The sequence below is a fragment of the Dicentrarchus labrax genome, unplaced genomic scaffold (genome assembly GCF_905237075.1).
Source record: "Dicentrarchus labrax unplaced genomic scaffold, dlabrax2021, whole genome shotgun sequence".
Lineage (NCBI taxonomy): Eukaryota > Metazoa > Chordata > Actinopteri > Moronidae > Dicentrarchus > Dicentrarchus labrax.
The window spans coordinates 3,091,997-3,106,571 of record NW_026136701.1 but is presented as its reverse complement, the minus strand read 5'-3'; the positions used below and the strand labels follow the sequence as shown (position 1 = coordinate 3,106,571).

Here is a 14,575-nt window from a genome sequence, read left to right as displayed (position 1 = left end):
TTCTGCCACTTGTCAAAACAACTGATAGACAGATAGATAGATAGATCTTAAGCAAGTAGGTAGAAGGAGGTGAACTGATGTTATCTGTGATTTTTTTGTTACACCAGTGACATGACTCCAGGGGACCACTACTTTCATTATACATTTTATAATATAAAACATAAACATTTATTTAACAAATTAATGTTTGAAGTAGGTGTAATTGTTCAAATAATGTATTGCTTTATTTAAATATATATATATATATATATATATATATATATATATATATATATATATATATATATTTTAATAAATAAATTGTAATACTAAAGTGTTTTTCCAGTGTAATATTTCTGTAAAGGCTAGGGACAGAAAAGTGAACTTGAATGACCCAACTAACATCATCACAAATGAATACAATAGGGTTCATTTAATCCACAAGAGTCTGAGCTTTCAGTTATTCCCAATTTATGCAACTCCAGTACTGTTTAAGGACCCCAGTATCAACATTTTAGTACACGAGGGGAAAATTATACTTTTATACTGCATGCAACAACAACAAAAAAAATGCATGGGAAAATGGTTTATTTGTATAGTAACTTACATCCACAGGTGCAAATTCAATGATTCAAACCATTTTTTCCTGTTTTTAAGAATGATCCTAATGATTATATTGGTGCCATAAAATAATTAAAGAACTCTAAATCAGGACTGATATCGTAGCTTCCTTTAATAAAACTGATGCTAGGATGTTTGACTATAGATGTTTATTATTTCCCTCCATTTTTGCCTTGTGTTGTTGATGTTATATTTTGTGTTATATAATGTATGTACTGTATATGATACAGTCTTTAATAAAGTGTTTAAAATAATATTTGTATTTGTGAAAGTTTTACTTTTCATTTTTTCTTAATTTATTTTAAGTAATAAAAATAAGAATAAGAATACGAATAGTATTATTAGCAGTAGTAGTATTTGAGGGCATGGGCCATATTTTGATGTCAATAATATACAATAATGTCTACATATCAATCACATATATGATGTAACGTTAGATGACATAAATAAAATGCCAATGGTAAAATATATATAAGCCGTATATAAGTGGCAGAATGTGGTAAATCTTTATTACTATTATTATTTTCCTATTAATCTGTATATACATATATTTTACATTTGCTTTGGCAGTGTAAACGTCTGCTTCACGTGCCAATAAAGCCCCTTCTACAGCAGGGGCGCGTGGCGTCGCGTTGCTATGGCAACTGAGTAGAGAAGACACACACAACAGCGCTACAACAATGTCTTCTGTGGCTAAAGAGGAAAGGCAGAAGAGACGTACTCTGGTGCTGAGGCCGTAAGTTGACATTTTATTCACAGCAAGTCGTTTGCACAAACAAACAACAGCCATTCTAACGTGAACTGTTTTGCTAATGTGTTCTTTTGCTGCCTTCTTAGCTCCTCTCGGACCATCAATGTTTCAGTGTCGGGCATACATGGAGTCAACCAAAGTACAAGATACTCAAACGGCGTCGTCGGTTCACCGAGCAGAAAAAGTTTCAGCCTGGGCGGTGGAAGCAAACTCCTGGAGAAGAGCGTCGTTCAGACTCCGAGACAAGCTGCTCGGGTATGCTTATGTGTTAGCACTGATGTTGTAACGTTAAGTTAGGAAGGTGGCTAGCTGTCACCCGTGTTAACTAACGTCAATGATTTCGGTCGAATGCGTCGGCGGTTGCCATGGTTATGTGATATGATATGATAAGCAGAGCAGCTAGCGTCTTATGGAATGGAGCCTTAATTAGTATCATTGGTAACACCCAGTGCTGAGCAGTGTGTTTACTCTTAATTTATGCCCCAAATTTTATTTTAAAGTGGCCTGTGCAGTTTTTTTTGTATTCTTTATTCCTTACTCCATCCACTCATGAAAACTGGACATCTGTGTCAGCCTTCAGCTCACACTATTGAATGATGTGCAGCAGAGGGAAGAAGTTGGTATTCCCAGTGCCGACTGAAAAATATGTGGGTACTTTCTTTACCTGCATGTACCCTGTACTACACCACTGATAACACCTGTGTTTACCCTGCTATTTAATGTCAGAATGGCAGCTGTGAAAAACGGTTTATTTAACTTACATAAATGTTTATTATTGCCTTATTATATCCTCTCAATGGCCACCTTGCTCCTGAGAAACACCATATGAAGACACTTCTCAGAGGACAGGTCCATGTTTTGTTCATGATTTCAACAGCTGCTGTCACTATAAGCAACCATTCGGCCAAAAAGGCACCAGTCATGTAATATATGTCATATAATTATATTTAGTATTATGTACTATGATCTGTCAATTGATTTCGGGAAGAAGATACAGTACACTCCAACTACAGGTACAATAAACTACAGGTTATGAACTTCTTGTTCATTGGTTATCTCATCTGTATTGGCCATGAGAAGTAGGTAATTACTGGTTATCATATTGGCTGAAAAAGAACTCCTTATAGTGCATCCCTACCTGCAGTGAGAGGGGCCTGAGGACTGGTCTGAAGAAGGAGGTCTGGGCAGAGCTGGTGCAGTTGGACCCTTTGTTTTGAATTATTCGCTTGTTTGCAGGTGTTCGATGAAGAAGGCAATGACGTCACTCCTCAGGTGTTGTACCAGGCAGATCCAGCAGCTGTGCAGGCTAAAGCCAGCAGGTTCTTTATGGATGAAATATCTGCTGGTGGATCAGCATCAGACCAGACAACAACCACTGGGAGCTTCACAATGCCTTTCTCCAGGTACCATTCTATTACACCAGCTGAACTGGTGGGGAGACAGCTGAAGCTGATCTGAGATGGCACAAGGGTATGGAGTTAATGCATTAACATGTGGGAATTTAGGAAAACCACCAAAAAGGTTGTTCAGAATACGATATATGATTGTTGACCACAAGCTGCTTTGTTAAATTAAAAATCAGCATGGAGCCAATTAAATCACATACACATGGTCAAATGTATGATTTATTGATAAAAGAGACGGTGATAAGATAAGACATAAGATATGATTTGTAGCCATATGTTTTAAAAGCTTTTGTCCTTCTGTGTAGCCCATTAGGGAAGGGTTGCCACACACATTCACCTAGTAAGTTTTAGTCATTGTTTTGCAGGTCATTGTTAGGAAGCAGCAGAATATCCAGCCAGTCTACCATAGAATCTCTGAATGAAGAGATTGAGGATACATTTTCCAAACGGGACGGGATGTCCATCAACATCCCAGGTTCATTACAATATTATTTTTTTAATTCTTTCATATGTAGATACCACTATCACTCACTATTTTGATCCACTGTTTATTCCTTTTGATTATCATATTCATAATTTTTTTAGTTCCATCTTTCATGCTGGTACATGACAATAAGTTAGTTTAAATTAAACAGTTTCTTTTCTTTTGTTCACTGTCAGATGTGCAGGGGAAAAGAGACGCTATGAAAGAACTTGTGACAGAGGATATGTTGAAAGAGGTCATTGAGGTCTACATCTCTGAGACAGACAGCATTTCACTGCTGGACATACCGAGCACATTCGTGTCAGTGGATGCTCATGATGCAGAAGCTATCATGTGAGTGAAGTGTCCTGATTTTTTCAACTATTTGACAAGATCTGAAATGCGCATCAATCAGACTGGGTAGGGCTACTTCAAGGCTTCCTCTGGGAAAGTTATACCACTCCTAATCTTTTTGAACTGAAAAAAAAGACATATAAAGACAGATTGATAGTCTTCCTCTGTGGAACTATCCTGGGACACACATACGGATGCAGTGTGTGACTGTGGAATAGAACTGCATTCTATCTATTGATCAATGATTGAAAAATGTTTTCACAGAGAGAGAAACAATCAGTATGCTGAGGTTTGCAGGAACAGAATGGGCAATGATAAGTACGTGGATCGATCAATGCAGACATTGAATGGAGAAGCTAAGAATAAACAGGTCCAGAGCGACAGCATCGTCATGGTGGACACAGGTAAGTCTCATTGTTTTCCCTTGGCGTTTATGATCTGAAAGCTGGATGAATGAATTTTTCTTATGGCCACTTGGGGGCAGCAGAACAAGCTGAACGAAACACAGTTGCCAAGTTGAACATCCAGCAGACACAAGCAAGGTATGAACATTCATTTGGAGTCACGTTTCTGTCACCTAAGTCCTACTGTCCTTTTAGTTATGTTTTGGGCTTCAGAACTCCTGATAATAAAATATGGTTCTATAGCTGAAGTTCACCAGCTAGTCTCGAACTGTGTCTGTTTACTGTTTGGTGCTGGGAAGGGAGTGTACAGTGGGTTTATAAAAGCATTTTCACTGAAAACAAAGGTGATGATGATAAAAAAAAGGGAGCTAGTGTCTGTTGATACATTGTTATTACATAAATATTGATTAGTGCAGCTTTATGGTAACAGATTTAGATTTCTAAAGCTATAATAGGTTACATTTCGGCATTCAAATGTCTATAAACACTAGATCTATGTTCTATATGTAGTAGAGTGTGTTTGACTGGTCACCTGTCAGTGGCGTCATATCCCCTTTGTGCATGCGTCAGAGTTGTGGTTGTCTGCCAGAAGCTGTCATACATTGACTGTTTATTCAGTCTGAAGCCACATTTTTACCATCCACTGTTTAGATCTTGATGCTTTTCAACTCTAGATTTGAACCGGATGAAGGCTTTTAGTCATCGGACGTCTGGATCTTAAGTTATCAGAGAAACAAGCTGAGCTAACGTTAGCAACAGCTCCGCTTCTTTGTCTGCCCAACACTGGGGGAGAAACAGTGATTTTTAAGGTGGAACTGCTTTATTCAGTGTTTTTACTAGTTTTAATCACCAGATTTGTTTGTCTTGGAGAGGAGGAGACCTCTGAGGATAAATCAGCTCCCGGTAGAAACCTCCTGAATGATGACACCACTTCGTCTTTTGTTATTGCTTTAATGTGAGAGGTCACCCAGTGGTAGAAATGATATATTATATGTTTTAGGTACATAACCTTTTTAACAATACCTTTCACAATACCACTCAAGCCTCTTAACTGTCACAGAGATACAGATAATTGATAATTGCACTATAAATTAAAAGTCCCCTGTTGATTGTTTTTGACCATTACAGTATCCCAGATTAAACCAAACAAGTTTTTGCTTGAAAAAAGTGAAAAAAGTGAATTGATTATCAATTTGTAATTTGTATTTGTACCTACAAACCTAATTGTAGCACATTTTCTATGTAGATATAGACTGTTAAACACTGTTAATAGTGTTTGGCTTTTTTCAAGTGGACAATCGCTTTGATCTCCTTGTCCACAGCCGCGACTGTTACCGCCTGGGACATGTATGACACTTATATCAGCCCCGAGCAGGACGAAACAGTGTGTGTCCCTCAAGCAGAGAGGGCTGACTATCCAGAGGTTGCTGTGGACACCAGCAGAGGGGCAGAGAAGAACATGTCAGTGGGCAGTTCAACCAGTACAGGTAACAGTGAGAGACACTGGAGAGGATGCTCTGCTTTAGTTTCGATTTTATAATTCCACTCCAAATAGCCAATGATCCTTTGCAATAACTTGCATGTATAATTTCCTTGTATTCCTCTTCAGGCAGTGTTGCTAGCTCATTGAAAGAACAGGAAGCGTTGGGGAACGGTTTAAATGCTGAGTCAGAGCTGCAGTTGATCATGCTGTCAGAGAAATTCCAACACTTGTTACTTGTAACAGAGAGGAGCATACTGGGAAATGTCTTCCAACCCAAGCTGGCCGCTTACAGAGAGCTGCCCATACTGGAAGGTAAACTCAGCTCATAATCACATACATTTTCTCTTCAGAAGCACACACACACACACACACACACACACACACACTTGTGATAATGCAGATGTATTAAGATGCTTTCTGGACTGGTGTTATTTACGCCTCACACTGGTACACTACATACGTATTGCCTACCAACCATTGGTAAGGTCAGATAAAGTATAAATGGATACTATTGGATAACACGTAACCATTTGAATGAAAAAAGTAAGTATAAATGTAATGATTGTGTCAGACTCAGACATTCCAATGAAGCCTGGGACGGTGGAGCAGAGGGAGGATACAGAAAGCCCCCGACCTCCAGCTGTGGAGTGTCTCTGGGCATTCAGCTGTGAGCTCAGCAGAGGACGCAGCGTCAGCAGCATGGCCTGGAACAAGAAGTACCCGGTAACAAAGACTTACTTGCTGCCCTCTGTTCTGTCTGTACACCTGAGTCCTTTTGTCTTCTATGATGGTCTCTTCTTTGATCTGTCAGTATTGTATGTCCATTTAACAGTGTTCACTAATTATTAGCAATGTTGAAAGTATTAATCAGGTCTGCAGCATTGTTGTGGATGACAACATTTAGTTCGCCACGATCACAATGACTTTTTTGACTTAGCCCCAGCAGTGGTCAGTAGGAACTGATAACATTTTGACAGTGATCAAAGAAATATGTCAATTTAAAAGTTATTTCTGTGCTTTTTCTGTTGCATTTTTTCATGAATGTAGCTAGGCTAGCTGGCTGGCTAACTAGATATGTAAGAAGATGATGCACCAATGGAGCTGAATGGAATTTTCAGCCCCATTGTATCTTTATCTGTGTATATTTGTGGTGCTCATTTAAAAAACTGAACATGTATGTCTTGAAAGAGTAATCAGGACGTTGTTTGGAAAGATATACTACTTGAGTTTTTTCAAATGTTATTTTTCAATGCTTTGAGCAGCACAAACAAAATTTTAAGAGGTGGATATCTCTAAATCTGGACACCTAAAACTGAAACTATCTGCATGGCTAGATAGTACTAGAGGTAAGTGAGAAAGCCAGTCAATACTGTTTTAACATGCATACCATCGAAATTGTCTGACACGCAGGTACAAATGAATCATAAACGAACAAAACTGCAGGAGCTGCCCTTGTTGACATTTTTAATATATCAGCAAACATTTACTTTTTTATGGTTCTGCTTAGTCTGAGTCTAATTATTTAAAGAATTCTAAATACATAATACTGTGTAAAATATATAATAAAAAACAATGTATTATAACATAATTCTACCTAATAAAAATGTGTGCCACTTCATCTGCCAATGCTCTGCTTTCTCTGCTAGGACCTCTTGGCTGTGGGCTATGGTGAGCTTGACTCCAGTAACCAGAAACCAGGCTTGGTGTGCTGCTGGTCTCACAAAAACCCCACTGTATGACTTATTTACCTTCCAAAACCTTCATACATTGTCCTCAGAAGCATGCAGGATGTTGAGTGAGGATTTAGTTCATGTGTTTATTCCAGCTGATGTCATGTGTCCTCTCTGCAGTGGCCTGAGCGTGTCATATACTGTGACAGCGCTGTCACTTCCTTGGATTTCTCATTCAACAACCCCAGTCAGCTGGCTGTAGGCATGCAAGATGGCAGTCTCGTTATCTACAATGTGCAGAGTCGAAACCAGTTATGCGTTGTCAGCAGCAGGTGAGGACAGTGTGTGGACAGTTCAGCTCTTACATCACACACTAAAAATAATAGCTACTGGTGCTGCTCAACATTATTGCTCTTAATGTGTGTTTGGGTCACCTTGCAGTGAATGTACCAACAAGCACTTGGCTCCAGTGTGGCAGATAAGGTGGACGCAACAAGATTTGAGCTTAACAGGAGAGGAGAAGTTAGAAGCTCTCTATACTGTGGCTGCAGATGGCAAGATTTGCAAGTGGTTCATCTGCAACAATGGCCTCGACTGCATAGGTACTGAACTCACCAACAGGCGATGCTTTACCATTTACCATATTAATAAAGACCTTTAAGACTATACACCGATCAGCCATAACATTGTGACCACCTGGGCACCCTGGTGGTCATAATGTTCTGCAGTCCCATACCAACAGACTGTGATGCACTGTTTGTTCTGACCCCTTTCTATCAGAACCAGCATTAACTGTTTCAGCAGTTTGAGCTACAGTAGCTCGTCTGTTCGTTCGGACTACTAAGGCCAGCCTCCCACATGCATCAATGAGCCTTGGCCCCCCATGAACCTGTCTCTGGTTTACTGCTTTTACTTCTTTGGCACTGACCAAGGCAGACCAGGACCACCCCACAAGAGCTGCAGGTTTGGAGATGCTCTGACCCAGTCGTCTAGCCATCACAATGTGGCCCTTGTCAAAGTCACTCAAATCCTCACGCTGCCTATTTTTCCTGCTTCTAACATCAACATTGAGGACAAAATGTTCACTTGCTGCCTGATATACCCCACCTACTGACAGGAGCCATGATAACCAGATAATCAGTGTTATTCACTTCAGTGCTCATGATGTTATGGCTGATCATGTACATAGCCCTGTGAATTCATAAGATATTAGACACTGAATGAATGCTTAGAAAAGGACAGGTAAACAACAAATTAAAAATGACTGATTGATGGTTAAAAGATATATATATATTAGCTAGCTAATGTTAACAAAATGCTAGCTCATCTACATCAATTTTTACCTAGCTAGTTATGTCTGAGGGCTAATGTTAGATAGCTAGCTAGCTAGCTAGCTAGCTAATCAGTCATTAGTTAGCTAGGTAGCATATCTGAGAACAGGAAAGGAGATATTTGACTGAGGTTCTGACTGATTCTTGCTCAACTTTTACTGGGGCACTGAGCAAAAAGGGGCGGGACTTAGGAAGAGTCAGTTTAACCATTTTTATCAAGTTCGAACTGCAAACACATTTAGAATGTTAAATGCTATCACCTTTAATTTGCCTTCTTTGTTTTTAACATATAATTCAAAGAAATAAAAGACGGAGACATTTTGTTATTATATTGCTTTTCAAACCAGTTGTGTGTGTTTCTTACCATAGAGCTGATGAAGCTCAAGAAGATTCATAATACAAAGAAGAAGGCTGGAGGCAACAAGACAGAAAAAAAGACAGAGAGTGTTCTGTCAGCACTGTCTCCCGGCCTGTGTTTTGACTTCCATCCAAGAGTAAGTTGGTAAATAGACTGGTTTCAGTTGAGCTGTGAAACAGCAACTAATTTGTGCTGAACAATTTTTGTAAAAATTAATATTTTAAAGGTTTTGACTTTGACTTCATTTCACTTCTCTTCTTTCCTGCGTTTCATTGTTCTTCCAGGATTCCAGTATCTACTTGGTTGGCACATGGGAAGGTCTCATCCATAAGTGCTCCAGCTCCAACAGTCAGCAGTTTCTGGAGACTTACAGGAAGCACTTTGTAAGTTCTTTAGAATAAAGCTCTTTCTGATTAGACTGATTTAAAACAAAGTAAAACCAAAAAGACCACAAGGCCTTTGCTTATTTTTCCACATTAACCTCAGAGGCTTATATTTGATTACATCAAGTGTGAGCTTGTTCAATACATTAATGTTTTGTCCCACAATGCATTGCTTCCTCAACCTTGGCTGTTTTCTGTAAAAATGCAGTTACATTATACATTGAATAGTAGCACTATGGAGCAATTTTTGATGAACAGCATTTAATGGCACATGCACAATGAAGTACATGCACACCATGAGCACAATGGGGACACAAAACACATTTCTTATGTCAGGCTGATATATCATGATTTAGAACATTCTGTTTAGCAAATGAACAAAAGCTGTATGACATCAGCAGTTTCACAAACATCTGTAGTCATATTTTACTGTTAAAGGAAGCAATGCCCCAATAGAAGAGATTAAAGAAGTAATATAAACAATGCAGGTTTCAAAACTTAACAAAATGGCTTTGCAAAGGATATTGCTGCCACACCAGAGAAAGAAAAATGGATCAGTATCACGTAGCAAGTTAATAGTAGTGCTGTCAAACGATTAAAATATTTAATCGCGATAATGTCATAGTTAACTCGCAATTAATCGCGATTAATTACACATTTTTATCTATTCTAAATGTCCCTTGATTTCTTTTTGTCCCATTATGTTTTTCTCATTTTAATGCTCTTATCAACATGGAAAAGTGGATCAGTTTGCTTTGTGCAAATGTTGTTTTCTATTGAAAACAACATTGGCATATACTGTAGTGTTCAATTTCACACTAACATTCTCATTTGGGGAAAATAATCTCTCACACAATGTAACACTGTCCATCAATAAAAGGGTGAAAAAAATACTTTGTCACACAAACAGCCCCTTCAACAGCCCTTTCTAAGGGATCAAAACAGGGCGATAAAAGCACATGTAAGGTAAACTGGGACTCAGCCTATAGTGCTGTTAAACCATGGCTTAATACTTTTCTCAAGTTTGCTTTGAACATAGCAGTCAGGCTACTGCTCTTTATTCACCAGAGGCTCAACCCAGCCTCTTATTTCAGAAAGAATGAACAGTAACGGTTACCAATAAAAGGTAAGCCTACTACTTCTTTGCTTTGGGCCAGTTACTCAAACAGACAAGCCTGTTGACATTTTCAGACAACAAGGAATCCATCCATTTTGGCGTCTCACGCTCGCCATCCACTCAAAACGTAACGTCTACTACTCTTAGACAAGTGTGTGCGGCCTGCCTGTTGTTTTGTTTCCGGTCTAGCTAGATCCAGTGTGGTGTTGTAGTTTTTCTAACGTTACTAGTCATTGCAACAGCATGTGAAAAAACTACAAAGTGTGCTAGGCGTTAATCTCGTGAAATTGACGCCGTTAAGATGGGTTTGCGTTAACGCCATTAATAACGCGTTAAACTGACAGCACTAGTTAATAGTTTATTGTTATAACAGGAAACGTTTCTTGTTATAACTTGATAAATTTGTATGTTGTAATACTGTAAAAATATCTTGTTATACCATGATACTGATCTATTAAGCCTTTAGGGTACTTGTAACGTAATTTGCCGAAACAAAACCTTATTAACCTTAATAATTGAGTAACTAATCCCTAGTGTAGACGTTATTACTGCTGTGGTTCAAGTTATACAAGAAATAGTTAAAACAATCACTATTAAGATAATAAAATTAATTCTCTTCTCATCTCATCCTTCTCTATCTACCACCTCCAATCCTTTCTCTGGATTAGAGTTTCTAGCTTGATGCTAAAATCTGTAATCACTTGGGTGTGTGTTCTGCCATAGGGTTAAGTAATCAGAGAGAACTTTGGTAACCTTCACGTCTCTCCCTGCAGTGTCCTGTGAACTGCATCATATGGTGTCCACTCATTCCTGATGTGTTCCTGAGCTGCTCCTCTGACTGGACCATCCAGTTGTGGAAGCAGGACCACCTCAACCCTGTGTTAGGTTTCAGCTCTACGCAGAAAGCTGTGTGTGACATCAAGTGGTCCCCGAAGTGTGCCACAGTATTTGGAGCTGTCAATGAGGGACAGCTAGAAATTTGGGACCTGAATTCCAGCATGTGAGTCAAACTGAGGGTAGGATGATCTGTCTGTGATTGCTCTGTCTCTCTGAGTCAAGAGTAATCCTGCTTATCTTCTCTCCTACAGCTTGGACCCAGTCATTGTGCAGCCTGCTGCCCCTGGAGTGAAGATGACGTCCCTGCTGTTTGCCACACAGACAGACTGTGTCCTGGTAGGAGACAGTGACGGTCAAGTGACGGTCTACCAGCTCAAGAACCTCAGTGTGGGAAAGAACAGCCAGGTAAAACTGAGGAACAGGTGACCTTAATGCACAGCCAGCTGCTGGTAGAGACAGTTTAGGCAAATGCTGCAAATGCTGTGGGTGCTAGGCAACTGTAGGGATGCACTATGACAAAAAATGTCATGTGCTTGGAAGGGGAATGTGACGTGAGGGACTTGCAATCTGCAACCACTAGATGGCACTTATTCCTGCACACTGGTCCTTTTCGACTAATTTTTATCATCTTCTGGTTGCAGTCTGATTAGGTATATGATATGAGTATATATGGTTACTTATATTATGTACATCACATCTATAAGCATATGTGTGTATCTATACATGGACTGTACACTACAGTTACAAACACAGTTTTCAGATAACTTAGCTAACATTTGCGAAAGTGGTGCAAAAGTTATTAACGTTACATTAGCTAATCGTCATAACACAACCTTTTTTCTGAGCTGATGATGGAAGTCGCTAAGTAGCTAAAGGCCCTATTATTTTTTATCTATAACCCCCACACTAGCTCCAACTAGACATGCATGCACGCTGCCCCGCATTGCTTCATGCCACTGTCCTACTTACAGTATTGCTGCGCCTAAAATGATAAATTATAATGCAAAAAAAGCATTATCTGGTAAACGAGTGATAGCTCTTTAGGTGAGTTTAAATAGTGGTGTCCACACATGATTTTAATTTGATGTCCTTTAGTAGACATTTTATATAGTACAATCAGTTTTAGTCTGAAAAAAGTAAAACAGTTGGCCTTCACAGTCTAAATGCCAGTGCTGTTGTAAATTTGTACCAGCATTGTTCACGCTGCAACACGGTGCTTCCTGTGTGCTAGTGGTGCTTGACGCTCGTCATATGATGTGTGTTTTAGCCTTGAGCCAATGCATTTCCTTCTCACCTCTGTTGAGAGTTGGACATACACAGTACTGATCAAGCAGGAGGTATTGCAGTGAGAACACAAACATACACTTTCCAACTTACAGCCAGTCATAGTGTGTCACAGAATCTGTAAATGCAAAACCCTTAGCAAATCAGGCAGGCCGAGCACATCTGGTAACTACACGAGCCCCATATGTAATCAACTGATCATGTTTACTTGCATGTCCAGAGGATCAGACCACGTTTCAAGCACAAAGAGCATGATTGCGCTCAGATCTCCCCACAATCCCAACATGCAGTTGCACAGCCTGTCAATTTATGCATGGAGCACACTGCTGGGAATATTCCTAAGTCAGTTTCTCACACAGTTTTTTAATATAATTGTTTTCTATAAAAAGTTCCAAACACACTAAACAGTAAATTCAACATCATCTTTCCTGAAAGCAGATTTGGGGCAATCGATAAATAAATTCAGATTACTGTAAGGGCAAAACACTGCTGTCAGTGTTGATGTTCATTATCTGAGAGGCATCTGATGGAGTTTGAAGGCTGCTTGCCTCAGTGGCACAGATACATGATAGTCAGCTCACATGACAACAACGTGTCTCTGGATCTTTTCTTTCAGGTGGATATTCTGGAAGATATCATCCGCTCTGCAGCTTCCAGATAGCTTTCAGAAACACACACAGATGTATCCTCAAGCCATTTGGGTTTCATTAGTGTATTTTAATTCAATTACACTTAATTGTTTCAACCTAATTCAACTTTATTGTTCTTCCAAAAAAGAACCACCGCTAATATAATTCTTAGAAACACACCATTATGTAATTTGTATGTGTATTTGTATCAGTTTTGGAAAATGTATATTGAATTAAAATATGTGAACCAAAAGGGTAACTGTGCAGGACAGACTGGAAACTGTCGTAAGTTTCACACACTGCTGCCTTCACTCATATGCCATATAACCAGCCTGATGTATTATATGTCCACCGTGTAACACTTAGGAGGATCTACTGGCAGAAATGGAATATAATATTCATAGGTATGTTTTTATTAGTGTATAATGACCTGGAAATATCATCATGTCATGTTCCTACAGTCACTTTAATGGATATATGATGGATCAGCACCAACAAGCACAGAAACTCAACATTAGGATTATAATGCCAACTTCCCCTGCTACTTCTTTCTAATCCATAACAGCGCACTCTGATGCTCAGAACAGTATTTGAATTCAACTATAAATTCAGAGATTGAGTTTCTATCAATGAGTGTGAAGGTTAAGAGGTGATTTTGACATTTTTTAACTTGTTTTCAGAAGATATTTGTGCCCTACCAAATTACATTTGACATCATTTCTGCATGTTTATTCAGTATCTTTACAGATGTGATGGCAAAGGTCACCAGTTACCAAGACAACCTTGAGGATGGAGACAAAATTTGCTTCATAAAGGGTTTCATTCTTTGACTTCTGTTGTGTTTTTCCTGAATGTGCCAAATACAAATACAATCAATAAGAGGTGAAAAAGATCTACTTTAAAAGAAATCATATTATTTTTTCTGAGTAACTAAACCTTCAACCATGCTTGATGTTATCATGTAGTTCCACATTCACCCCATTAACTCATATACATACACAATCAGGGGTAACCTGGATCATTTTCTCATCAGCAGCAATATTTATTCTTCATTTCAAAAATAGAAATCTCTGCAGCAACACTAAAGGCAGCTATCTTATCAAACCGTATGTATTATGTTTTCGTAAAATAAATCAACCAGTGATCAGAACACATTCACAAAACAGCCCCAGCAATGATGGTCTCACATAATCCATGACCAGATTCATACATTTTATAATAGCGGCCGCACAGTTTGAAAACAGCATTTGCGTAGCAAAATTACTGTTCACTGTGCAACAAACAAAAAACATGAAACAAAGTACAGTGATCATAAAAGAGATGCATTTCCTAACACAGCTACACACACACACACAGAAACATTTCCCTTTACAAATGACTTGCATGAGTGACATTTTTGACTAATAACTAAAAATATTTTAATAAACATTTTATTAGTAGTAGCATTTGAACCCCTGTGATCCAAAGTTTCTGTGCCTTGTTTTGTTTGATAAATCTGTACTGAC

General features: G+C 38.8%; 1 protein-coding gene across 1 annotated transcript; it reads left to right on the top strand.

Annotated features, from left to right (window-relative positions):
- The first annotated feature begins 1,245 nt into the window (after positions 1–1,245).
- dnai4 (dynein axonemal intermediate chain 4) lies at positions 1,246–13,900 on the top strand. The gene is made up of 17 exons (XM_051398940.1): positions 1,246–1,336; positions 1,438–1,606; positions 2,588–2,754; positions 3,123–3,232; positions 3,418–3,574; positions 3,839–3,978; positions 5,301–5,465; positions 5,588–5,773; positions 6,033–6,184; positions 7,108–7,194; positions 7,312–7,463; positions 7,573–7,733; positions 8,832–8,956; positions 9,105–9,203; positions 11,094–11,320; positions 11,409–11,562; positions 13,058–13,900. Exons 1-17 carry the CDS (start codon positions 1,281–1,283, stop codon positions 13,100–13,102), a joined length of 2,352 nt encoding a protein of 783 aa, XP_051254900.1. The 5' UTR covers positions 1,246–1,280; the 3' UTR covers positions 13,103–13,900.
- Positions 13,901–14,575: the final 675 nt, after the last annotated feature.